Consider the following 26,525-nt stretch of genomic DNA (forward strand, 5'->3'; position numbering starts at 1 on the left):
CCGGAGATGTGTCTTACTCATCTTTGTGCTTGGTGCAGTATTGGCACTGATGAATGAACTAACACAGGAATGTAGGAATGAATGAACTCCACTAGCACTTGGGAAAGATGTCTCTTTCCTGATATCCCAATTCTGTTAGTTAACTGTATCCTTGTAACATTTATATTTTTAATCTTTAGGTCTCAGAGCTTATGAATTAAAAAATTACCTTCAGAACTATACTTGTCAATTAGATATTGCTGCCAATAAATGGAAAAGATGGGAAATGTGGAGAAAGGCAGAGAATGAAAAAACTAATAAAGCAATGGCAAAAGGAAAGAAAGTATTCATTGAGTTATACCTACCTGCAACTGGTTTGGGTGGTTTGATTTTCATTATGTAAACTGGAAGACTCAATTTAACATCTCCTCTAAAAGAAATGTTTATATCCTACAATAAAGAAAAGGCACAGCTAATAAGCCAACAAAGGAGATAAAACTGTATCATTAAAAACACTCATTTCAAAAGAAGGCAGAAAAAGAGGAATAAGGAAGAAAAACAGGTGGGACAAATAGAAAGTAAATAGCAAAGTGGTAGATTTAAACCTAAACATATCAATAATCACATTAAATATAAATGGCCTAAACACCCCAACTAAAAGGTAGAGATTGACAGATTGTATAAAAAGGCAAGACCCAACGATATGCTGTCAAAAAGAAACTCATTGTAAATATAAAGACACCAATAAAAAAAAGACACCAATATATTAAAAATATAGAAAAAAGATACATCTTGTAAACTGATCAAAAGAAAGCTGGGGTGGCTGTATTAATATCTGACATAATAGATTTCAGAGCAAAGAATATTACCAGTGATCAAAGAGTCATTGAATAATGATAAAATGGTCAATTCTCAAGGGGACATAAAATTCTAAATGTTTAGGCACCTAATAGCAGAGCTTCAAAATACAGGAAGCAAAAATTCTTAGGTGTGAAAGCAGAAATAAATCAATCTACAATCTCACAGATTTCAACATTCTTCTCTCAATAATTGACAGAATAAGTAGACAGAAAATCAGTAAGAATGCAGAAGGGAAAGCAGTGAGGATATAGAAGACTTGAATAACTTGGACCAACAACAACAAGAATACACATTCTTTTCAAGTGCACAGAGAACACTTACCAGGATAAACCATATTCTGGGCATAAAACAAGTCTTAATAAATTTGAAGGGTTTCAAATTATATGAAGTATGTTCTCTGATCACAATGGAATTAAGTTAGAAACCAATAAAAGGAAAAGAAAGATGTCTGGAACATCTCAAGTATTTGGACACTAAATAACATGCTTCTAAATAATCCACTGGTCAAAAAAGATATAAAAAAGCAAATTAGGAAGTATTTTCAAAAATGAGAATATAACATATCAAAATTTAAAGGAAGCAGCTAAAGCAGTACTTAGATATAAGTTTGTAGCATTAAATGCCTGTGTCATTCTGCAAAGTTCATAAGGTCTTGGTGTAGGCAAGGACACAGGAATGATAAAGGTCGTACATATGAATGATAAGGTCAGGAAACAAATGGGAAAAGAAGGATTACTCAAAAATATTTGTGTGGCAATTGCTATTTTAAAAGAATAGATAAAAGTTGATCTCTTCCTTGCTCCATTCACAAAAGAAACTCCCATGTGTATAAAAGAGTGAAATGTCCAAAAAAAAAAAAAAAAACTATGAAGAGAATTAGAAGAAAACACAGGAGAATTTAGTTATAACCTTGAGATAGACAAAGCCTTCTTAAGTGCAATGGCTGTAAAGAAAAGGTTAAAAATTCTGATTATATCAAAATCTAAAACTTCTTTATAACAAAAAAGCACATAAGCAAAGTAAAAAGGGAAACAACAGAGTGTAAGAAAATATATAATAGGCAAAGAATTCACAGGCAGTTCACAGAAGATAAAACCTCAATAGCCAATAAAAATATGAGATTAATGAAAATTAACACGAGATGCCATTTTGTTCCATCAGTTTGCACACACAAAAAATTAATATCAAATTTATCGAGGCTGTGGAGAATTACTGATTAAATGTAAATTGTCATGCCATTTTTGGAGGACAATTTAACAGTATCCACATTAAAACTAAAAAAGCATATATCCTTCAGAAGCACTCAGGTATACAAAGAAGAATTTACAAAGATTTTCATTGCATTATATAAAAGCCACCCTCAATGGACAAACAGCCAAATAAACTATGGTACATCCTTAATAGGAATAGTACACAGGATGTCAGAAGAACAAGGTAGGTTTATCGGACATTGCAAAACTTTGCCAATAAGTTGATTAGTATAAAAATGCAAATTTGTAAGAAAATATATATAGTATGATGCCACTTATATAGAAGAAAATTCCCATAAAATGAAACTATATTTTTCTAAATAAACTGATATCAGAATAAAAATACACACTAAAGTCCTAGAAAACACACACCAAGATAATAATGGTGATGACCTCTGGAGAGGGCTGCTCTATCTGAATTACTTGGCTTTTCCCAGAGTGATGTGTTCACATATTATTTGTATAATTTGAAACATAATGTAATTTTAGAAGGGAAAAAGGAAAGGACCCTAGAAAGAGACTTCCATTTGGAAGTTCACCACTGACCTTCTGATAGGCCAGAATCCCAAGAGCTAAGCCTCTGGAAAGTATGGTATGCTCTCTGCCTCAGAGGGAGAGCCAGGAAGCTCCAGGGAAGCCACTCTGTTCTCTACGGTATCCCAATACAAAGACAACCTCCAACACCAAAAAAAAATCCCTCAGTTTGGTGGATTGGGCTGTTATTTTGGCAGAGGCAAATTGGATTTCATGAGGCCTGAAGTGTATATGATTTAGGGGTCTTTGTAAGAAAGAGAACACAAAAGTTTGAATACAAAATGCCCATGACCACCCTAATACCACTCAATCTGGGGGAAATTGTGACAGAGGGGAAGTTTGAGTGAGAAGAGATGGTGGTCTTAAGTGATTACGGTTAAAACATGTTACTTTTTCCAATTTTACAAAAGTATGTGGTCATGTGAACATACTGCTAGGGCCCCTCCTATGGCCTTGGAAGGGGCCATACAAGTGAGGGGCCCTGAAATTTAACCTCCTTTACCTTCAGGGAAACCCATCTCTGAACAAATGACTTGGGTCAATTATCCTCAAGGATAGGGGGCCATCTTCAAGGGAATGAGGCACAAGATTAAGTCACAGAGAATCTGAAAATAGTGCCCTGGTAGAACATTTTATTGGTATATTTGATATTTAAGGTAAATTTAAAATCAAAATAAAAATTCTAACACGTAACTTAAATCTCTTTGGAGATTTCCTTTAAAGTTTCTTACCATTTCTAAATTATCTGCAGTCACGGGATCAAGAGTGTTCTGAGGAGAAAAATGAGAAATTAATTCACAATAGGTTTGGTATATGTTCTCCTTCTTCCTTCAATCCTTTGAGATGCTCTTTCTTCCCCCCAATTATTTTCGTGAGATGTGAACTCATCCTGTAGACATGGAGGACCAATATTTGTGTGGTCTTCTGCCCTGTCGATTTTAACACATGATCCTTGTCCTCTAGGATCTTAAAATGTATTTGGGGAAACAAGAAATCATTAGTGACGTTAAGAGGAAATATGAGTAGAGGGGAGGAGATCAATTAGGAGACTATTTCAAAAATCTAAGTTGAAGCGAGTATGTCTGATTGGCAAAATATATCAGTGATGTTGACAATTATATTTAAGTAACTCTAAATACAATTCATAGGACACGAATTACCACTGTAACTGGCATTAGTTGATTGCTTCTCAGTGTATAGAAACAGTGAATTATGGTGAGAAACCACCCCCATTCCAAGATGCTTCTCCCACTTGGATAATAAATTAATCCCTCAAAAAATGTATCTGTTGGGCACCAAGTAGGATACCATGGGGTTGGTTGATAAAAAGAAGCAGAAGCTATGGTCTTAACAACCTAGAAAGTTATCATCTAGTTAGGAGAAAAGGACTTCCATGCACAACCAGATAGTATGTGAGAAGTGTCAAAGAGAGGTATAGAGAATAATTTCTGTAAGAGTTTAGAGGAGAAGGTCTCTGGGCCAGTAACTCTCCCAGGGATACAAAATCACACCCTGCTATGAAGACATTCACTGGAGAGAAAAGGCATTTATTCACAGCCACTCAATGAGCTCGGCATCATTGAGTCTCAATCTTGGTCTCCTATATTAATAATTTCACTAATTCTTTAGCACCTAATACAGTAGTTTTAAAGGCATGCTCAATGAATATTTGTTGTTGTTGATTAAAAAAATAAGTGCACATCAGATAGATGAGAAAATTTTGTCTTAGGGACTTCCCTTGTGGCACAGTGGCTAAGAATCCATCTGCCAATGCAGGGGACACGGGTTCGAGCCCTGGTCTGGGAAGATCCCACATGCCGCGGAGCAACTAAGCCCGTGCACCACAACTACTGAGCCTGCACTCTAGAGCCCGCGAGCCACAACTACTGAGCCCGCGTGCTGCAACTACTGAAGCCCATGCACCTAGAGCCCATGCTCCACGACAAGAGAAGCCACCGCAATGAGAAGCCCGTGCACTGCAACTAAGAGTAGCCCCTGCTCGCCACAACTAGAGAAAGCCCGCGTGCAGCAACGAAGACCCAATGCAGCCAAAATGGAAAAAAAGAAAAAAAAGAAAATTACATCTTAAAATAATATTTACTGAAAAACTATATTTTAAAGAGATGGCATGAAGCCCAGGGATCACATACAATTAAACTGAAATGGTAGAGTTCCTACCTTCTAAGAATAAATGAAGAATGCATGTATTCCTATATAGTGAGTCTCCTACATACAAACGAGTTACATTCTGAAAGCATGTTCGTAAGTCCAATTTGTTCGTTAAGTCCAACAAAGTTAGCCTAGGTACCCAACTAACACAATTGGCTATATAGTACTGCACTGTATAGGTTTATAACACTTTTCACACAACTAATACATAAAAAAGAAACACAAAAAATAAAGAAAACATTTTTAATCTTACAGTACAGTACCTTGAAAAGTACAGTAGTACTGGCTACATCTCCTCTGCTTTTACTCTTGCTTCTGGACATCCTGGGCTTGAAATAAAGATACTGTACTACTGTGCTCTATACAGTATTGTACAGTAAAGTACACAAAAGCACAGCCACTTGTAGAGGATGCACGCATGTGACAATGTATACCAGACATGTGAAGGCACGTTTGCATCTATATCCCCTCCCTCTTGGACCTCCCTCTCTCCCCCCTCCCCACCATCCCACCCATTTAAATCTACAAACAATAAATGCTGGAAAGGGTATGGAGAAAAGGGAACCCTCTTGCACTGTTGGTGGGAATGTAAATTGATGCAGCCACTGTGGAAAGTTCAAAACTTGAAGGTTCGTATGTAGGGGACTTATTGTATATTTAGAATAACCCTTTTATACCATAATCTGGGGAATTTAGTGGAATGGGAGACATGGAAGGATTATTTCAACCCAGGAGGGAAAAAAAATATATCTAATAGAGTCAAAAAAAAAAAGACACACTTCCAGAGAAATGCCTGGGAGTGCTCTTGGTGGAGAGGCAACACCTAGACGAGAGAGACACCGGATTCCAACACCTCTGCTTTTTTTTTCCAAAAAAAAAAACTAAAAATAGAACTACCATACGACCCAGCATTCCCACTACTGGGCATATACCATGAGAAAACCATAATTCAAAAGGACACATGCACCCCAATGTTCATTGCAGCACTATTTATAATAGCCAGGACATGGAACCAACCTAAATGTCCAACGATAGATGAATGGATAAAGAAGATGTGGTACATATATACAATGACACCTCTTCTTTTTAACATCTTATTTTAACCACAGCAAATTGATTTGAGAGACATGGGCCAGTGTGCCTCTTGTCCTCTCTTATGGCCTCTAGAAGGCCTCCTTCATCTTGAAATTGCAAGGAGGAGTTAGGCTAGATGTGGGTCAAGGGTAGGGAGAAACATATCAGTTGAAAACAGGGATGTTGCCTACCAGTTGCAGCTGTCTGACTTTTTTCTTTGGATTTATGGTGAGTTGGGGGTGCTCCACTTCCTTGAGCCAAGACTCCTTAGGCAATTTATACACATCCAGCCAAATATCCCCAGCTCCTGCATTAGGAAACCAAGGAACCATTGAGCAACTGCAAGCAGGCAACAAGTTTCCCCTGAGAAACGGCCCGTCTTCACAGAACCTCTGTGAAGGTTGGCACAGAGACCAGCGGGCACCCTCAGAACAGCAACTTTGACAAGCGGAAGGAGATGTAGTTCTGCAATGGTTATTGCCAGTCCTCACTCACGGAGAGCTGCAGAGCTCCTCTCCTCAGGCCACTGCCTCTAAAGGAAACGGGCCTCTCACTCACAGCACTGAGGTAACGGTTTTTAACCAAACTGTCTGTGCTGCCTGGTCTCTGTGTTTTCTAGGTTCCAATGGTAAATTCCCCTGATGTTTTGTCTCACAGCTATTCCCGTCTGGGGAGGAAAATGGCATATATAGAATCAATAACTGAGAGGGGTATGGCTGAGAAAGGGTTAGAATTGTGAGAGATGCCCCAGAGAATTCTTCTGACCAATATTTAAGGAGATGACAACCCATGGGGTGGTTGTGAGACTATCTCATCAAAGAAACATGCTCAGCTTCTATACTGAACTCCTGCCAACCTGGGAAAAGTTACTTTCCTATGATGGGATTCTGGCTAAATGTTTCCTTAAAAAAGTAATCTATATAGACACGTTGATTTCAGACTGCCAGCCTCCAGAGCTGTGAGAGACAAAATATCTGTTATTTTAGGCCACCCAGTTTGTGGTACTTTGTTACGGCAGCCGTAGGAAAATACTACAGATAGTACATAAGTTTCTTGTGATGCATAAAGCATTATAAAATATGTGTCTTTCTCTAGCACCTAACATATGAGAGGCCTGGGGCAAGAATATACATGGAGGCCCATATACTGCATGTCTAAATATTTAAAAATTAAAAATCAAGCTAACAATCATTTGAATAAAATATGTTCTATTACCACAGGAATAACTGCAAGAGGCAAGATCCAACATTGAATGCTACAAATGGTGGGCAAAACTCTAAGGAGACAATAGTCTCCTTAGAGACGAAAGTTTAGAGCCTAAACTTTAATGCTGGGCATAGTCTCAAAGTATCTCCCCCCAATTTTTTATCAATCACTGGGGAGATTTCAACATGTCTCAAAATTCTTTGATCCTCCTACAACCAGGAGATGGTGTTTACATCCTCTCCCCTTGAATGTGGTCTGGACTTACTTAGAGTATGGAAAGGGAAAAACAGTAGCTCAACAGTGGAGGAAACTGGCAGATCACTTTAACTAAATGATCAAGGTTAACATCAGCAGTAGTGCTATCACATATACCCCTGATATAATACAACAAAAAGTTCCTTTGTGGGACTTTACCCCAAATCCTTAACCCTGGCTGAATCATGAGAAAAAATTCAAACTGAAATTCAGGGACATTGCACAAAATATCTGACTGGTACTCTTCAAAAGTGTCAAGGTCATGAAAAACAAGGCAAGGTCAAGACATCACAAATAGGTATAGATAATATGACGATGACTAAATGCAATATGATATCCTGGATTGCACCTTGGAGCAAAAAAATTAGAAGAAAAACTGGCAAAACGTGAAAAAAAACTGTAGATAATAGTACTATACCAAAGTTATTTGCTTAATTTTGACAACTGTACCATGGTTTTGTTAAATGTTGGCATTAGGGAAACTGGGTGAAGGGTATAAGGGAACTCTGTGCTATCTTTGCAACTCTTCTGTAAATTATTTCTAAATAAAATGTTTGGGACTTCACTGGTGGTCCAGTGGGTAAGACTCTGTGCTCCCAATGCAGGGGGCCCGGGTTCGATGACTGGTCGGGGAATTAGATCCCGCATGCTGCAACTAAGAGTCCACATGCCACAACTAAGAAACCCACATTCCGCAACAAAGATCCCGCATGCTGCAAGTAAGACACACACCCCCCACCCCCCCACCCCCCCCATAGCCTAAATAAATAAATAAATGAAGTTTAAAAGGTTTTGGAGAAAAGTGATTATCTGGAAGAGATTGCAAATCTGAATCTTCTTAAGAGCCTTTGGTTAATCTTACCTTGTAGGAGGAAGGCTGCAAAGTCTCCTCCTTCAGAAATCTCCACCTTTATACAGGTGGTTTGCTTGCTGGTATCATCCTGAAAGGAAGAGAGATACTGAGAGAGGAAGTTCAGCCTGATGACAGAAGAGAATGTATTTCAGGGCTTTTTGTAGTTCACACCAGGGAAATAAATCCATTTAAAACTTGAGGCATAAAAAGATGCCTCAAACTGCTTCAAACTTTCCATTTTTGCACAGGAATTAGACAAGATTGTAAGTAAAGAAGTGGAACTCAGTTTTCTGTCTAAAGGGTTTGGGACTTATTTCCTGGTTTCTTAAGTACTCCTGATGATTTGTAGTGATTTCATACTATCTGATCTCCTGGTCGGGTTTGCAAACCCTACAGACCTATGCCACCACTCAGATATTCAAAATGAGCTGAAACAAGTTCTACATGACACTGAAAACTCTGGTAAGTTGCTTGAAAAAAGGCTCTGTCTAGGCTACTGTAGTGTCATAGTCTGATTGGGCTGCTAAAACAAAATACCATAGACTGGGTGGCTCATAAACAATTAACATTTATTTCTCATAGTCCTGGAGGTTGGGAATCCAAGATTTCCAAGGATTTCTGGCAGATTCAGTGTCTGGTAAGACCTAGCTTCCTGGCTCATAGACCACCTGCCACCTGTGGCTATGTCCTCACGTGGTGGAAGGGTTGAGGGAGCTCTCTTGGTCTTATAAGGGCCCTAATCCCATTTATGAGGACTCTGCCCTCATGACCTAATCACCTCCCACATTGGGGATTAGGATTTCAACATGAATTTTAGGGAGACACAAACATTCAGTCCATATTAAGTAGAGACTGAATGTAACCCTACAATGAAACCTGCTCAAACTTTGGGCCAGGTGAAAAATACTCAATGTGTACGGTTGTGCTATACTTTTAAGGAGCTCTAAGACTAGCAACATAAGGTGGCTAGACAAATTAGGCTGGTGAGTCCCCTAAATTATTTAACGAGAATGAGTTTTAAACATTTTTAATTTTTGTTTTTCTTTCATTTTATTTTTATTTCATTTATTTATTTGGCTGCACCAGGTCTTAGTTGTGACATGCAGGATCTTTAGTTGTGGCATATGGGATCTTTAGTTCACTTTCTGGATTGGACTGATTGCATCCTATGGCATTGTTTACATGTATTTCCTGTAAACCAGCAACCAGTTCTAGAGGTTTGATTAGACTTAGACTCAATTAAAACAAAAGGCCAGAATACTCCACAGGTCTTTGGTGTCTCCCTCCGGCATCACATGAGGAGGCTCATAATAGCTAGCTGTTCTTTCTTTTACTTTTTTTTTTTTTTTGCGGTACGCGGACCTCTCACTGTTGTGGCCTCTCCCGTTGCGGAGCAACAGGCTCCGGATGCGCAGGCTCAGCGGCCATGGCTCATGGGCCCAGCCGCTCCGCGGCATGTGGGATCTTCCCGGACCGGGGCATGAACCCGTGTCCCCTGCACCGGCAGGCGGACTCTCAACCACTGCGCCACCAGGGAAGCCCTGTTCTTTCTTTTAATAATGTTCATGGTGATCATTGACAAGAGGTGTCATCCTGGCTCATCAGTTATAAAGTCCCCCATCAGCACTGATGGTCGTTACCTAGACCATTACTCTGCAAAATGGCTACAAAACTGATATCCCCCAATTCTATCATTCCTTTTGCATTTGTTAGAATTCTTCTATAAAGAAAATCTTTCCATTTTTCCATCATCAACTATTTGATTACCCCGAAATACAGCCTATATGGGCAAGTCAAGATAAATGCTGATGCTCTCCCTAATCAGTTTTCAGAATACTGAGTTTGTACCCTAGCAACTTCTAGAGGTAATAATGAAGTCCTTAAAAAAATATGTAATGAATTAACTTTTTTTTTTAGCACTTTTGGTGTGTTCTAATCCACCAACACTACTTTTTTTTTAATGTCCCTGTCAAGTTTGGATATCACAGTTTTGCTGGTCTCCTAAAATCAGTTGATGAGTATTCCCTGTATTTTTTTTAGAGAGATTTCTTTTAACAGAAAATTTAAAAACAGTTGGGGCTTCCCTGGTGGCGCAGTGGTTGAGAGTCCACCTGCCGATGCAGGGGACACGGATTCGTGCCCCGGTCCCGGCATGCCGTGGAGCTGCTGGGCCCATGAGGCATGGCTGCTGACCCTGCGTGTCCGGAGCCTCTGCTCCGCAACAGGAGAGGCCACAACGGTGAGAGGCCCGCATACCGCAAAAAAAAAAAAATAATAAATAAAATAAAATAAAATAAAAACAGTTAAAGGGACTTCCCTGGTGGCGCAGTGGTTAAGAACCCATCTGCCAATGCAGGGGACACGGGTTCGACCCCTGGTCCAGGAAGATCCCACATGTCGCGGAGCAACTAAGCCCATGCGCCACAATTACTGAGCCTGCCCTTTAGAGCCCACGAGCCACAACTACTGAAGCCTGCATGCCACAACTACTGAAACCCATGCGCCTAGAGCCCGTGCTCTGCAACAAGAGAAGCCACCGCAATGAGAAGCCCACGCATTGCAACAAAGAGTAGCTCCCACTTGCCACAACTAGAGAAAGCCTGCATGCAGCAACAAAGACCCAACGCAGCCAAAAATTAATAAATAAAATAAATAAATTTTAAGAAAAGAATAAAGTACTTTGTTAAATAAAATAAATAAAAACAGTTAAAGGCACAGATATTAAATGTACAACTTGATGGGTTTGGACATATGTATACATCCATGTAACTAACACACAGTCAAGGTATAAGTTCCTTAGTGCCCTGTTTCAGTCAGTTACACCTCTATAGGCAACCAACGTTCTGCTCTTCCTCACCAACGTAGCTTGGTTTCAACTGTTCCTAAATTTCATGTAACTGGAATCATACAGGGCCTATAACATCGGCAGCCTCTGCACCCTTTCTCCTTCAACAACATCACACTCCACGGTCTATCTCCTACACGGCAAAGGCACTTCCTGGGTTATTCTTTATGGCAGTCTGTTGTCCAAGTACCTCTTCCTTTGTGTCCTTACTGGTGGTGAAACCGTATCTGTTGTTCACAGGAACCATCTGACTGTTCCCCAAACCTTTGTTGCCATAATCTCCTCATCCCCACCAGCAGACACAGCTCCTTGCATGGGCGGTGCAGGTGTGGGCAGTGTGGAGGGCTGTGGTCTGCTGGGTCTCCACCTCCTTGCTCAGGCTTGTGGTCATGGTGACTGGGGCCGGCTCTGACAGCTGTGGTTCCTCCTAGGGTGTGAGGGCCACTAGGCAGGGCGGCGGTGGGGTTTCTCAGAGCTCTCTGGGGTCTGCTCTCTGCCCCTGATACTGACAGAACTCTAATAGCATCTTTTTAAAAATTAATTAATTAAATTTTGGCTGTGTTGGGTCTTCCTTGCTGCATGTGGGCTTTCTCTAGTTGCAGTGAGTGGGGGGCTACTCTTTGTTGGTGTGCGTGGGCTTCTTGTTGCAGTGGCTTCTCTTGTTGAGGAGCATGGGCTCTAGGCGCGTGGGCTTCAGTAGTTGTGGCATGCAGGCTCAGTAGTGTGGCACACAGGCTTAGTTGCTCCGCGGCATGTGGGATCTTCCTGGACCAGGGCTCAAACCCGTGTACCCTGCATTGGCAGATGGATTCTTAACCACTGTGCCACCAGGGAAGTCCCTAATAGCATCTTTTGACGAGCATAAGTTTTAAATTTTTTAGCAGCTTTATTAGGGATGTGATAACATAATAAACTGCATGTTTAAAGTATACAGTTTGATTAGTTTAGACATGTGTATCCCTTGAAACCAGCACCACAATCAAGAAAGTGGACATATCCACCACTGCCAAAAGTTTCCTCCTGCCCCTTTGTAAGCTTTCCCTCCACCCCTCTCCCAACTCACCCCAGGCAAAAACTGGTGTTTCCTGTCACTAGATTAGTTTGTATTTTCTAGAATTTTACATAAATGCAATCATACACTATGTATGTATTCTTTTTTGTTTCTCTTCTTTCACTCAGCCTATTTATTCTGAGATGTAGCCATGTTGTTATGTGCACCCTTTTTACTGCTGAGCAGTATGTGCCATGATTTGCTTATCCATTCACCTGTTGATGGGTGTTGAGTGATTTCTGGTTTCTGGCTATTACAAAGAAAGCTGCTGTGAACATTCACGTACACGTCTTTGTATGGAGATATGCTTTCATCTCTCCTAGGTAAATGTCTAGGAGTGGAACGGCCACATCATATGCTAGGTGTATGTTTAACTTTTAAAAAAAACTGCCAAAGTGGTTGTGACACTATGCTTTACCACCAGCAGTGAATGAGAGTTCCAGCTCTTCCATAGCTCTGCCAACACTTGGTATGGTCAGTCTTTTCAGTTTTAGGCATTCTAATACACATGCAGTGATATCTCATGACTTTAATTTGCATTTCCCTAATGACTAATGATGGGGAACATCTTATTTACCCTCTCTATATATTCTTTAGTAAACTGTCCTTTTTTCCCCAAGACATTTGCTCATTTTAAAAAACTGGGTTGTTTTCTTACTTTTGAGTTTTGAGAGTTCTTCATATGTTCTGGATACAAGTCCTTTATCAGATATGAGACTTGCAATTATTTGCTCCCAGTCTATGACTTGCCTTTTTATTCTTTTAACAATGTCTTTTGCAAAGCAGAAGGTTTTAGGGGTTTTTTAAAAAAATAAATTTATTTATTTTTGGCTGCATGGGGTCTTTGTTGCTGTGTGGGGGCTTTCTCTAGTTGCGGTGAGTCTGGGCTACTCTTCGTTGAGGTGCGCAGGCTTCTCATTGAGGTGGATTCTCGTTGTGGAGCACAGGCTCTAGGCGTGGGACTTCAGTAGTTGCAGCACACAGGCTCAGTAGTTGTGGTGCACCGGCTTAGTTGCTCCGCGGCATGTGGGATCTTCCCGGACCAGGGATTGAACCTGTGTCCCCTGCATTGGCAGGTGGGTTCTTAACCACTGTGCCACCAGGGAAGCCCAGAAGGTTTTAGTTTTGATGAAGTCTAATCTATCAATTTTTTTCTTGTATGGAATGTGGTTTTCGTGTTGTAGTTAAAAAGTCTTTGCCTAACTCAAGGTCACAAAGACTTCCTCCTATGTTTTCTTCTAGAGGTTTTATAGTTTTAGATTTTTCATATAGATATATGACCGTTTTGAGTTAATTTTTGTATATGTCATGAGGAATTAAAAGTATCTAATTTCGATGAAGTCCAATTTCAGTTTTTTCTTTTATGGATAGTGCCTTTTATGTCCTAAGAAATCTTTGCCTGCCCCAAGGTTGCAAAAAACATTTCCTGTGTTTTCTTCAAAAAGGATAATGTTTTTAGCCTTTACATTTAGGTCTATAATCCATCTCAAGTTAATTTTTATATATGATGTGAAGTAGGGTTGAGGTTCATTTTCCCCCATTTGTTTATCTAGCATTCCAGCATCATTTGTTGAAAATACTTTCTTTTTCCCACTGAATTGCTTTGGTGCCCATCAATAGTATTTTTTATAAAACAAACTACAACTAAAAATATACTCTGAGCAATACCGCCTCTTTTTTGGATTCATTAATTAAAAAAAAAAAGACACTTTCTAAGAACCTATAGTATGCAGGCAATGTACTAGAAACAAGAAATATATGGTGAATAAGCCATGTCCTCTGCCCTCAAGGAACTTACATCCAGGAGAAGAAGCAGTCATATAAACAAATAAGTGTGGAGGGTAGAGAAAACACGGTGATAGAAATTCTTTCCTATATGGTGGTGGCACAGAGGAGGGAGGGATCAACTTCTCTTGGGTATATCAGGGAAAGCATCTCAGAGGAGGGGATATTTGAGCTGGTCTTGAAGAATGAGAGAAATTTAAGAGGTACACACAGTAGGTAGGGAGACAAGGAGAACCTTCTATGCAAAGGGAACAGCACGGACAAGGGAACAGGATGTGAAGCAGCCTGGAAATTTTAGGGACTTGTAAGCAGTTATTAGACATGTTGGTCTGGTGCTCAATCTGGACCAGAGTTCCTTAGTTATTTTCTTCTCTTGACAACCGGGAAAATGAATCCAAGGCATTCAGTATGTACCCTCTGATGGTGAGGGATCTTTTAATTGGATATTTTGGAGAAGGCTCTCTGGCCAGGGAGGTCTCTATGTCTTTCTACTCTAGGATGGCTGTCATTGCATCCATGTTAAAAGTAAACTTGATTTTCTACGGCTTTTGGCCCAGCTACAGATGAAAGAACATGAGCTTACCGCTTCATTGATGGCTTTGATGAGGTAAAGGCCATCCTTATAAAAATAAAATAGTCTAATGATACCTGAAACAGAAAAATAAGTAAGAGTAAAAGACAGGCAGGTGAACCGAAGAAAAGTTGAAATTTTATATTTGACTTTCTGAGATATCATGATAAACTCATGCATTATTAGGCTTCCTGCCCGGCCCCTCCACCACCCGTGATCATCTTGGACTCCTTGCCTTCTTCCACCCCTCACTTGAAATGTTCAAGTTATTCTCCCTCTTGGGTCGTCTCGGTGTACACTGGCCCTACCCTCTTCTTCTAGAATCCTCTTGTAAGCACTTCGGCCACACCAATCCACTCGTGATTTCTATTCACCTGTTTTAGCACATCATCCCATAGTGTTTCACATTGTTATCCAACTGCTTCCTGTGAGTGTTTTTTATTCCTCGAGTGAGTTCACAGATTCTCTGAGGGAAAGGATCACATCTTACTCTTCTATGTGCCTCATTTCTCACAGCCCAACAGGCTCCTCATGCAGTTAATTTTGTTGATACAATAAGTAATTTTGTCATTCTCATTCTCATTTAACCTAAGGGCTCTAGTATGTGATCATCATCCACCATGACTTCTTGCCTCTTTCTTTAGGTGCCGCCCAGACACTCATAACCTGCCCCTACAGCCATAATAATGACCTTGCAGAGGTATCTGGATCACTGTGGGTGACAGTCTAACTCAACCCAATAAACATTCATGGGATATCTGCTCCATGACCACAAATGTGCTAGGGGCAACCAAGGCAGTCTCTGCCCTCAAATTCATCACATTGAGAATCACACAGACAGGAAACTAACTAGATATAATGCAGTGTGATAAATGCAGTCCTATTTTTACACCAAACTCCTCCTGAGTATCAACATTCCCACTCCAGGTGCCTCAAAGATGTGCATGCTCAAATGGAATTTCTCAACTCACAGACCCCTGAAATCTTATTCTCCTAAAATTGCTTATCAAGTAATGACATCATCATCCACCCCATTATCTAAGGAGGAAAGGAGTAATTTTTCTTCACTTACCCTCACATACCACCCTACTCCCTGACCCCATACATATATTCCATCACTCACCAAGTTTTTCTACTATATTTTCCTTTCTTTAAGCTTTTTATTTTGAACTAATTTTAGACTTAGAGAAAAACTGCAAAAATAGTACAGAGTTCCCTTATAATCCCTCACCTCATTTCCCCTAATGTTAACATCTTACAGAACTACAGTACAATTTTCTTTTCATTTTAACAGCCCCTGCCTTGGTTCAGGCCTTCGTAATTTCTCTCCTAAATGAATGCACTAGCTCCTCCTGGTCTCTCTACCTCTCCATTTGACTTTTGCAAACTCCTATCAGGGTGCTCTTCCTAAAATGCCAGTTGGGTCAGGTCACTCTCCTGCAGACACATACCTTCCAGGACACTGTCCATAGTTCTCTATACTATGGTCCCCATGTCTGGGTCATCCTCAGGCTGAGGAAGAAAAGCAAGCCTGGCTTAAATGAGCAGCAGGATTGCTGAGTGCTGGAAAGGATGTGGACTCTGGGCCCACACTGCCTGGTTCAAATCCTGCCTGTGCCACTTACTCTCTGCATTACCTCAAGTAGGTTATTTAACCCCAGGCCTCAGTTGCCTCTTCTGAAAAACAATAATAATAAACTGTATTTACCTGCTAAGGCTGTTGTGAAGGCCAACATGTGTGAAATGTTAGAATAGTGCCTGGCACACCATACTGTCCTGCAGATGTTAGTTAATACTACATGACCAGGGAGAACTCTCCAGGTCTGGCCCCTCCCATGCCTGGAAAGGAGATTACGTTGAATAACAGTCTACAGGTACCTATAAATTAGGCTAAAAAGGAAGATGAAGAACGTGTACCCATTTCATCCACAGAAGCAATAAGTATTTCACTCCCCAAATCTGTGGCCCAGATGTAAGTGACATCAACCTTAAGTTTCTCCCAAACATATATTCGTTTAGCATTGTACAGATTATAGATGGAGAATCCTTTGGTTCCTCCAATAAACACATAGTCTTGGGAAATAGCCATACAATTCGGCATTTTGTTGAGCTGGGAAAAGAAAAACATAGAAAAAAGGAATGATTTTTCAGGTATCACCATCTGCAAGTAATATGAGCTAACTTTTCAAAGAGGGAAGCAGGTCCCTCCTAGTTATAGTATCATGTCCAAACACAGTGCCCATCTAAATATCTTGCCCAAACATCAAGAAAGTCATGGCATTCTACTCTTAGGGGAAAGGGGCCAGAGAAAACAAAGAAGTTGAGAATAAATGCTCATTCACAACACTAAGCGTGACCACAGGCCCTGTGGTGAGTGGACCAGTGGCCCCATTCCCTGTACTTTATTCAACTAGAACACCGGTAAGAACTATAACTGACACACTGGCAGATTTTCAACCGTCAAGCAAGGGAGTGATTAATACACTCTGAAAGATTTTTACATAACAATAGGATGTAAAAGACACATCTGTATAATCTTCAATTAACCAGAACACCCATTTCCCCAGGCAATTACTAGATCTATTTTAATCAACACCAGCATGCCTATAATCTTTCAAAAATGCACTGTCCTATTGAATGAAGGTTCCTGGTAGTAATTCCTTCCCTGGATCAGGTGTTATCATTTATTAACACTCAGTTCAGAAACAAGGCCGCCTTGTCAGCTGCTCCATACCTTGCTTTCTAGAAGTGGAGGGTAGATGGTGGGCTGGATGCGGCTGAGCTCAGCTTTCCTCGATGCATCCCTCTCCTCAATAATTTCCCACGAGTGGTCAAACAGAAAGTTCACTAGCTTGTTGATCATTCGATAAGGCTGAGGTAGGGAATCCTGCTCTTGATCTGGACCCTTGAAGACCCAATCCTCTTCATCATCCTTAGACCAGTCCTTCTCTGTAGGGGACGGCACCTCCAGTGTCCCCTTTCGTGTTAAAGTGGGCAGCTTCAGCTTCTGGGCTCGACTTCCTTTGGGAGATGTCATCACAGAAGGTGGTGCTGGAAACATCTATGAAATTCTGAAAAACTGATCAAGGAAGTAAGCCAAGGTACTTTGCTAAAAAGGGGAAGTTATCATAAGACAGCTCATCATCCTCCTTAGCGTATTAGCCTATGGGAACTATTTATTCTAGAGATTGGCATCTGCGTTATTGCCACATTTCTAAGATATGGTCTTCATATTAATAAGGGTATTAGCAGAGACAGGTATTGACTATTCACATCTTCCAGACCAGCTCAAGATGATGTGCCCTATGACAAAAGGAAAGGAATTTGGCACCCTGTTGCCTTTCTTCACCTCCTGATAAGAGAGTGGCTGTCTTTCTGTCCCAAATAGAATACACCCTTTCTCCTACAACTTGTGCCTTCTCATGGCTCTTCCATCTCTGCAAATGGTTGTGCTGAAGCTAGCTGGGTAGGGAGCAACAACTTCTCCAGTTCCTTTTCCCTCCCCTCCAATCATATGCAGCTCAAGCACTATCCAATCCTTGCTGTCCAATTTGTTCCTTCCTCTCTACTCTCCCTGCTCCCATCCAGGAGCTCTGTAGGTACAGTGCCCAGAGCCTATGAGATTTTTCAAGGGCCTGCAGAAATGTTTGAGACTTGAAAAAATACTGACTAAAAAAAAACCCCCCCACAGGGCTTCCCTGGTGGCGCAGTGGTTGAGAGTCCGCCTGCCGATGCAGGGGACACGGGTTCGTGCTCCGGTCTGGGAAGATCCCACATGCCGCGGAGCGGCTGGGCCTGTGAGCCATGGCCGCTGGGCCTGCGTGTCCGGAGCCTGTGCTCCGCAACGGGAGAGGCCACAGAAGTGAGAGGCCCACGTACCGCAAAAAACAAAAACAAAAAAAAAAACAAAAACAAAAAAACAAAAACAAAACAAAAAAAAAACCCCCCACAAAATCAAAATAATTAAATATTTACAAAAATATTTACAACTTATCAACTCCACTCTGTGTGTACATAATGTTTAAGTCTAAAAGAAAAGAACAAGCAACCTATACTTTATAAAACTCAAAACTGTACAAATTATAAAAAGATTTTCAAATGTTACAGTTTAAAAAAGGCATTTAATGTGGAATATGGGGTACATTTTAAGATGCTTAGTAGGTAGTGGCACAGGGTCTTACACTGTCGGAGCACCCTGGGGCCATGGAAGTCTTATAAAGGCCCTGCTGCCATCATCTTTTCTCACCTGCTAGAGTACATTTGTGATGTTTCAAGTGCAAAGTGGGGAGAGACTATCTGGGTCTGAGTCTGAAAATAAAGAATCACCTGAAATCATCAGTGGGAACAGTAAGCTGAGCTCACACAGGGCCAGGAATAATGCCTGTTTCCATCAGTGAGAATGGAAAACCTCATAATTCACAAATATTGGGTTAGAGTACTCTGAAGAGCATAGCCAAGTAGTGGGAAAAATTAACCCTAGAATAAACGCTGCTCTAGTATTGCCCACCAAATCTTAGAAGTCAGAAGATCATACTTACTACGTAACTTAACTACATACCAGAACAAACTCAAGAATATTTATAGGAATACAAATATGAAACTAAGCCCCCCTAAAACCAAGTTCTCTTACTGAGTTTGTGATTAATCTATCCAAAACTTTATTCCCTTGCTTGTCTCCTCTGACCTCAATCCCTTTCTTGTCCTCTCGGACCTCAATCTTGTGCTAATTGGACACTAATAAACCAGAACAGATGACTAAGATTGCAGTTGTTGACAACATCGTAAATGTACTAAAATTGCTGTTATAGGTATCATCATTAACATATAAACTCAGCTTGTTTCTCTAGGGCAACATGAACTCACAGACCTCCGAGCCATGGACCACCTGGCCAGAGAATCATAAACCAGAGTCATCCTGACTCCCGAAACCCTGATTAAGAAATGTCACAAGATGATGATTAAACCCAGTTTCCTTGTTCTTCCCCTTTAAAATATCCCTATCTCAAAGACCACTCCCTTGCTTGGTGCCCTGCAATAAACCCTTACTTTGCTGCAAACACCCACTGTCAGAGTTTGACTTTCTGCGCTGCAGGCACATAAGCCCTTGCTCGGTTACAAAAATATGCAGCATCCAATGAAGTAAAATTCACAATGTCTAACATCCAATTAAAAAAATTACCTCAAATGCAGAAAGGCAGGAAGACACAAGCCATAATAAAAACTCAATCAATTGAAGCTGACTCATAATCAACACAGAACATTAGAATTAGCAGATATATAATTCTAGTATATATCTAGATTAGTATATTCCACATGTTCAAAAATCAAGAGGAAATGCTGAACATGTTACGTAGAGATGTGGAAGATGTTTAAAAAAATACCCAAACTGAACTTTTAAGGATGAAAACTATTGATATAATGTCTGCAATGAAAATATACACTGGATTAGATTAATAACAAGATTTCAGAGCAAAACAGATTAGATGGGCAAAAAAAAAGAATAGTGAATTTGAAAACATAGCAATAGAAACAAAATGAAAGAAAGAGAAAAATTTTTTGAAAAAAAATGAAGACAGTGAGGTGTAGGATAACTTGAAGTAGCCTAGTATAAGTGTGATTGAAATCCCCAAAGGAGGGAAGAGACCAAAAAAAGCTGTAGAAATAATGAACAAAAATTTTCAAATTTTGATGAAAACTAAGAAGAAAAACCCTAGCAAATTAAAAATGAAGAAATTTATACCAAGGCACATCATGATCAAACTGCTCAAAACTAGTGATAAAGACAAAATCTGAAATGCAGCCAGAGATAGAAAGGCATGCATAGAGGAACAAAGTAAAGGACAAGAGATTTCCTGAAGGAAACAGCAGAAGTAAGAAGACAGTGAAGCAACGTCTTAAAAGTACTGACAGCAAAAAATTTGTCAATTAAGAATTCCAGGCCAAAAAGCATATCTTTCAATAAATGAAGGTGAAGGAATTCCCTGGCGGTTCAGTGGTTAGGACTCTGTGCTTTCACTGCCAAGGGCCTGGGTTCAATCCCTGGTTGGGGAACTAAGATCCTGCAAGCTGCGAGGCCAAACAAACAAACAAACACAAATAAATAAATAAATAAATGAAGGTGAAATAAAGAATATTTAGACATACGAAAACTGAAAGAATTCATCAGCAGCAGACCAGCATTATAAGAAATAATGTTAAAGGAAGGCCTTCAGGCAGAAGAAAAATAGCATCAGAGAGAAATGTGAATCTACACAAAGGAATGAAAAGCACTGGATGATAGCTATGTAGGTAAATATAAAAGACTTTCTCTTACTATTTAAATTCCTTTAAAAGATATCTAAAATGTTTAAACAAAAATAATAATGTGGGCTTCCCTGGTGGCGCAGTGGTTGAGAGTCCGCCTGCCGATGCAGGGGACACGGGTTCGTGCTCCGGTCCGGGAGGATCCCACGTGCTGCGGAGCGGCTGGGCTCGTGAGCCATGGCCGCTGAGCCTGCGTGTCCGTAGCCTGTGCTCTGCAATGGGAGAGGCCACAACAGTGAGAGGCCCGCGTACCGCAAAAAAAAAAAAGATGTAAAAAAAAGGAAAAAGGGCAAAAAATAGGAAACCCTAACCATATCAATAATCATATCAAATGTAAATAGTCTAAAGACTCCAATCAAAAAACAGAAATTGTCAGATTAGATAAAGGAGAAAGACTCATATATGCTGCCCACCAAAAATCCACTTTAAATGTAAAGACACATACAGGTTAAAATTAAAAGAGTAGAAATAGATGTACCACGCTAACACTAAAGAAAGCTGGAGTGGCTATATTAATATCATATGTAGAACATTTCAGAGCAAAGAATATTACCTGGGATAAAGAGGTATGTTTTATAATAATAAAGGGGTTGATTCATCAAGAAGATGTAACAGTCCTAAATGTTAATGAACCTAATAACAGAGCCTTGAAATCCATGAAGCAAAACTGATAGAATTTCAATGAGAAATAGACAAATCCACAATTACAGTCAGAGAGTTCAATACCCTCTCTCAATAATTTATAGAACATGTAGACAAAGAAATCAGCAAGGATACAGAAAACTTGAACACTATTAATGAATTTGACCTGACAGTTGTAGAACACTCTACCCAACAACAGCAGGATACAAATTATTTTTTAAGTACACTTGAAACATTTATCAAGAAAAATCATATTCTGGGCCATAAACAAGTCTTAATAAATTTATAAGTCATACAAATTATGTTCTCTGATCATACAGAAATTATTTTAGAAATCAATAACAGATACTTAGAGGTATACAAAACCTCAAAATATTAGGAAATATTTCTTAATAACTTACCAATCACTACTACATACCTATTACAATGGCTCAAATTTTTAAAAAAATATTGACAGTATGAAATACTTGTGAAGATGCAGAGCAATTGGACTCTCATACATGGATGGCTGTTAGGAATGCAAAGTGATACCATCACTCTGGAAAAGGGTTTGGCAGTATCTTATAAAGTTGAACATATATTAATCATATGACCCAGGAATACCACCCCTGAGTATCTACTCTAAGAGTATGAAAACTTGTGGGCACAAAAAAGCCTGTACACAAAGTGTTTATAGCAGTTCTATTTATAATTACCCCAAATGGGAAACAATCCAAATGTCCTTCACCAGGTGAATAGACAAACCAACTGTGTTATATCCACATAATGGAATACTACTCAGTAATAAAAAGGGGAGAACTACTGACACATACAAAAACATGGATGAATCTCAAAGGCATTTTGCTGAATAAAAGAAACTAGTCTAAAAATTTATGTGCAGTGATTCCATTTATAAGGCATTCTTGAAAATCAAAATGAGTAATGGAGAACAGATCAGTGGTTGGCAGGAGTTATAAGTGGAGGGATGATGTTATTTAATGTTATTTAAAAAGGACAGCATGAGGGAATTTTTTTGGGTGGTGTGGGACTGTTTTATCCATACTGGAAAGAACTATGTAAAGCTGTCTTTATTTATAATCAGACAATATGATTATCTATAGAGAAAACCCGATGTAATCTTTTAAAAAAAATCTACTAGAACTAATAAATGAAGTTAGCAAGGTTGCAGGATAAAAGTTCAATATACAAAAACCTCCTATATTTCTACATACTGACAACAAGCAACAAAAAATTGAAATTAAAAATGCTATTTATTATACTATTTATAATAGTATAAAAATATGAAATACTTAAGGTTAAATTTGACAAAAGATGTACAAGGCCTGTACCCTGAATGCTGTAAAATACCACTAAGAGAAGACCTAAATAAATGGAGAGAGAGAGACCTTACTCATGGGTTGGAAGATTCAACTTTTTTAGGATGTCAATTCTCTCCAAATTGATTTATAAAATCAAAGCAATCCCTATGATAATCCCAGTTGGCATTTTTTTTTAGAAATTAAGAAGCTGATGTTATACTTCATATGAAAATGCAAAGTACCTAGAATAGCCAAGATAACTTAGAAAAAGAAAGAATTAGAGGACCATCACTACCTACTTCAAGACTTATAAAGCCAGAGTAATCAAGACAGTGTGGTATTGGCATCAAAAAAGACAACAAATAACACATGTTGGTGAGGATGTGGAGAAAAGGGAACCCTCATGCACTGTTGGTGGGAATGTAAATTGGTGAAGTCACTACAGAAAATAGTATGGAAGTTCCTCAAAAAATTAAAAATAAAACTACCATATGATCAAGTAATTCCACTTCTGGATATTTTCCCAAAGAAAACAAAACAAAACAAAAACTATTTTGAAAAGATATATGCACCCTATGTTCATTGCAGCATTATTCACAATAGCCAAGATACAGAAGCAACCTAAGTCCCCACCGATAGATGAATGGGTAAAGAAGTTGTGATATACACAATGGAATATTAGTCAGCCATAAAAAAGAATAAAACCTTGCCATTTGCAACAACAGGTATGGACCTAGAGGGTACTATGCTAAGTGAAGTAAGTCAGACAGAGAAAGACAAATACTGTGTGATTTCACTTATATGTGGAATCTATAAAACAAGACAAGTGAACAAACAAACAAACAAAAAAAACAAAAAAAGAGTCATTAAAAAAAAAAAGAGTCATAGATACAGAGAACAAACAGGTGGTTGCCAGAAGGGATGGGGGTGGGAGGATAAGTGAAATAGGTGAGGGAAATGAAGAGGTACAAAAAAAAAAAGATGAATAGATCAATGAAACTGAATAGAGAATATAGAATTAGACCCATACAGATATGGACAGTTTATTTTTGACAAAGGTGCAAAGATAATTCAGTGGAAAAGGGATAATCCTTTCAATAAATAATGCTGGCTCAGTTAGATATCCATATGGGAAAAAAAGAACTCCAATCCATACCTTTCACTATATACAAAAATTAATTCAAAGTAGATCACAGGCCTAAATATAAAACTTAAAACTATAAAACTTCTAGAAGAAAACTCAGGAGAAAACCTTTGCAATCTTCAGTTAGACAAAAATCCCTTAGATATGACATTAAAGCACAATCCATAAGAACAAATTGATAATTTGAACCTTTCAAGAACAAACTTATGCTCTTCAAAAGACACTTAAGAGAATAAAAGGTAGCCCAAAGACTGGGAGAAAATATTTGTAGGTCATATATATGATAAAGTGCTTGTGTTCAGAATATTTTGAAAACTCTTAAAACTCAGTAATAAGAAAATGATGCAATTTTTAAAAATGGAATAAAGATTTGCATTGACACTTAACCAAAGAAGATACACATAAGGCAAACAGGCATATTAAAAGATGTTCAACATGGTTAATCGTCATAGAAATGCAAATTGTAATTACACATGTATTAGAAAGCCTGAAGTTAGAAAGAGAGACCATACCAAGTGTTGTCGAGGATGAGGAGTAGCTGGAACTCTTCCACCTGCTGCTGGGAAAGTAAAATAGTACAGTGTCGAAAACAGTTAGCAATTTCTTAGAAAGTTAAGTTTACACCTACCACAATAGCCAGTCATTCTACTCCTAGGTGTGATATAAGGGAACTGAAATCATATGTCCATACATAGACTTGTAAATGAACATTCATTACAGCTCTACTTGTAGGAGCTCCAAACTGGAAACAACCCAAATGTTTATCATAGGTGAATAGATAAACTCCTATATATTCACATCCCATATTCAGCGGGAACACGAAATAGTAGAGTCACTTTGGAAGACAGCTTGGCAGTTTCTTACAAAGCTGAATATACACTTAACATGATTCAGCAATCCCATTCCTACATATTTATGCAAGAAAAATTAAAACATGTTTCATATGAAAATCTGTGCTTAAATATTTATAGCAGCTTTATAATTGTCTCAAACTGGAAACAACACAAATGTATTTCAGTGGATAAAGAGATAACAAAGTATGGTACATCCATCCAATGGAATACCACTCAGCAATAAAAATGTACAAACTACTGACATACACAACATAGATGAAACTCAAATGCATTAATGCTAAGTGAAAGAAATCAGAAAATGCTACATACTAAATGATTCAATTTATGATACAGTGGAAAAGGCAGAATTGTAGGTATAGAAAACAAACTATATAAATCTGTGTTTAGGAGCACCCTGTGCTCATCTCTATCATCTAACGCATCACTGTGTTGTACTTTCCCATTTTTCTCTGTCCCTCATTAATCTATTGCCCTAGGCCTAGAGCTTAGCACTGTGGTTGGTCCAGTGCTAGCACTGAAATTCTTATTGCTTGCAGTATTGCCCTGCTCTGGGACATGAATTAAGAGAATACTTCTGGTTCTCTTCCAGGCACTCCCCTCTGCAAAGGATGAGTAATTCGTGGGGTAAAGAGGCTACCCTCACCCAAAGCCTAGACTGCCCCTCTTCTGGAGTCTAGACCATGTTCAGGGTACCTGTACCCCTGGAATTTACTGCCCAAACGATGCCAGGTTCTGCATGAGCCTCTTTCCCAGCTTTCTCTGGAGGGCAGAGAAATGGGTGCTAATATGGGCACCCCTAGACCTGAAAGGTGGACAAGGCATGGCGCTTTGCAGGATAATGGGCAGAACTTGCATGTGGCTTGGAGTATCCACACTATGTATGCAAGGCCCCTCTCAGTGATGTAAGTGGGAGCCAGAAGTGGGGTGGAAAGGGCTGGGAAAGGACTGGAGATCAGCTCTCCCCGCAGTACCATATTCTAGCCGTGTTTCCAGGTATTCCAAGGAGTCCAAGAATCCTGAATGTGAAACTGGACTTCTTGATCATTATGACGGTACATTTGTCCAGGAAGGAGAAAAGAACGTAGCTTATTCAACAATTTGTTACCTTGATTTAAAAATTTAAACATATGGTTTGTGGGTCTCTATTTGTACTGTTATCCAGGGCCTGCAAATGTTAGGTGCAGGCCTGACCACAGGAATAAAGATTACAAAAATAGATGACCTTACTTTGTGACCATAGGTTGTACATTTTATAAAATTACTGCTATGGAATGAGTGGGGCTTCATGTCTTCAGCCCTCACAGAAGGAACGTTCAGTGGTGCAATTTCATTTTAATCTCTTTTTGCCCCAACTTTGTTCACGTTAACCCTTTTAGAATTTCCTCAAGTAGCAATCTTCTTTCAGTGTTAATAATCCTAACAGAAAATTCTCTCACTTTACCCAGCTCTCCTGCTAAAATACACTCCATGAATCGGCTTATTTCTGCTCTAACCATTTCATTCCCCAGATCTGGAGCTGGTGTTGCTAATGGAAACGGAGGCACAGAGCTGGGAAACGATTAGGCTTCTCAGTTCCCAAGCAAAAGTTCAGAGGAATCTCCATTCGGGATTCCGCTGGGGGTCCCTGGGTACCCGGGATCCGAGGGGAGGCGCGGGGCGTCCCGAGGAAGCCGACGCTGAGGAGACGGGCTCCCTCAGATCGCCCTCTAGGAGATCCTAGAGATAGAGGAGAGTCCTGGGACAAGTGAGGAGCCGCTGCACCCGAGGGCAAAAGCCGAAGTTTCGCTCACCTGGGCCGGCAGCTTGACGTTGCCTTAGTAACCACAACTTCCGGCCCCAAACCGGAAGCCC

The 26,525-nt window shown here is 39.6% G+C and overlaps 1 protein-coding gene across 1 annotated transcript in view; it reads right to left on the reverse strand.

Annotated features, from left to right (window-relative positions):
• WDR93 (WD repeat domain 93) overlaps positions 1 to 26,505 on the reverse strand; it is a 47,232-nt gene extending 20,727 nt beyond the window's left edge. The window contains exons 1-9 of the mRNA XM_024766539.1: positions 26,465 to 26,505; positions 24,333 to 24,376; positions 17,168 to 17,512; positions 16,351 to 16,543; positions 14,446 to 14,510; positions 8,191 to 8,269; positions 6,059 to 6,174; positions 3,356 to 3,394; positions 345 to 429 (exon numbers count right to left, since the gene is read on the reverse strand). Of these exons, the coding sequence (XP_024622307.1) occupies positions 345 to 429; positions 3,356 to 3,394; positions 6,059 to 6,174; positions 8,191 to 8,269; positions 14,446 to 14,510; positions 16,351 to 16,543; positions 17,168 to 17,494 (904 nt within the window). The 5' untranslated portion in view covers positions 17,495 to 17,512; positions 24,333 to 24,376; positions 26,465 to 26,505. The remainder of the gene's footprint in view (positions 1 to 344; positions 430 to 3,355; positions 3,395 to 6,058; positions 6,175 to 8,190; positions 8,270 to 14,445; positions 14,511 to 16,350; positions 16,544 to 17,167; positions 17,513 to 24,332; positions 24,377 to 26,464) is intronic.
• Between the last annotated feature and the right edge of the window lie 20 nt (positions 26,506 to 26,525).

The sequence above is a fragment of the Neophocaena asiaeorientalis genome, unplaced genomic scaffold, assembly GCF_003031525.2.
Source record: "Neophocaena asiaeorientalis asiaeorientalis breed wild unplaced genomic scaffold, Neophocaena_asiaeorientalis_V1.1 scaffold346, whole genome shotgun sequence".
NCBI classification, from domain to species: Eukaryota; Metazoa; Chordata; class Mammalia; order Artiodactyla; family Phocoenidae; genus Neophocaena; species Neophocaena asiaeorientalis.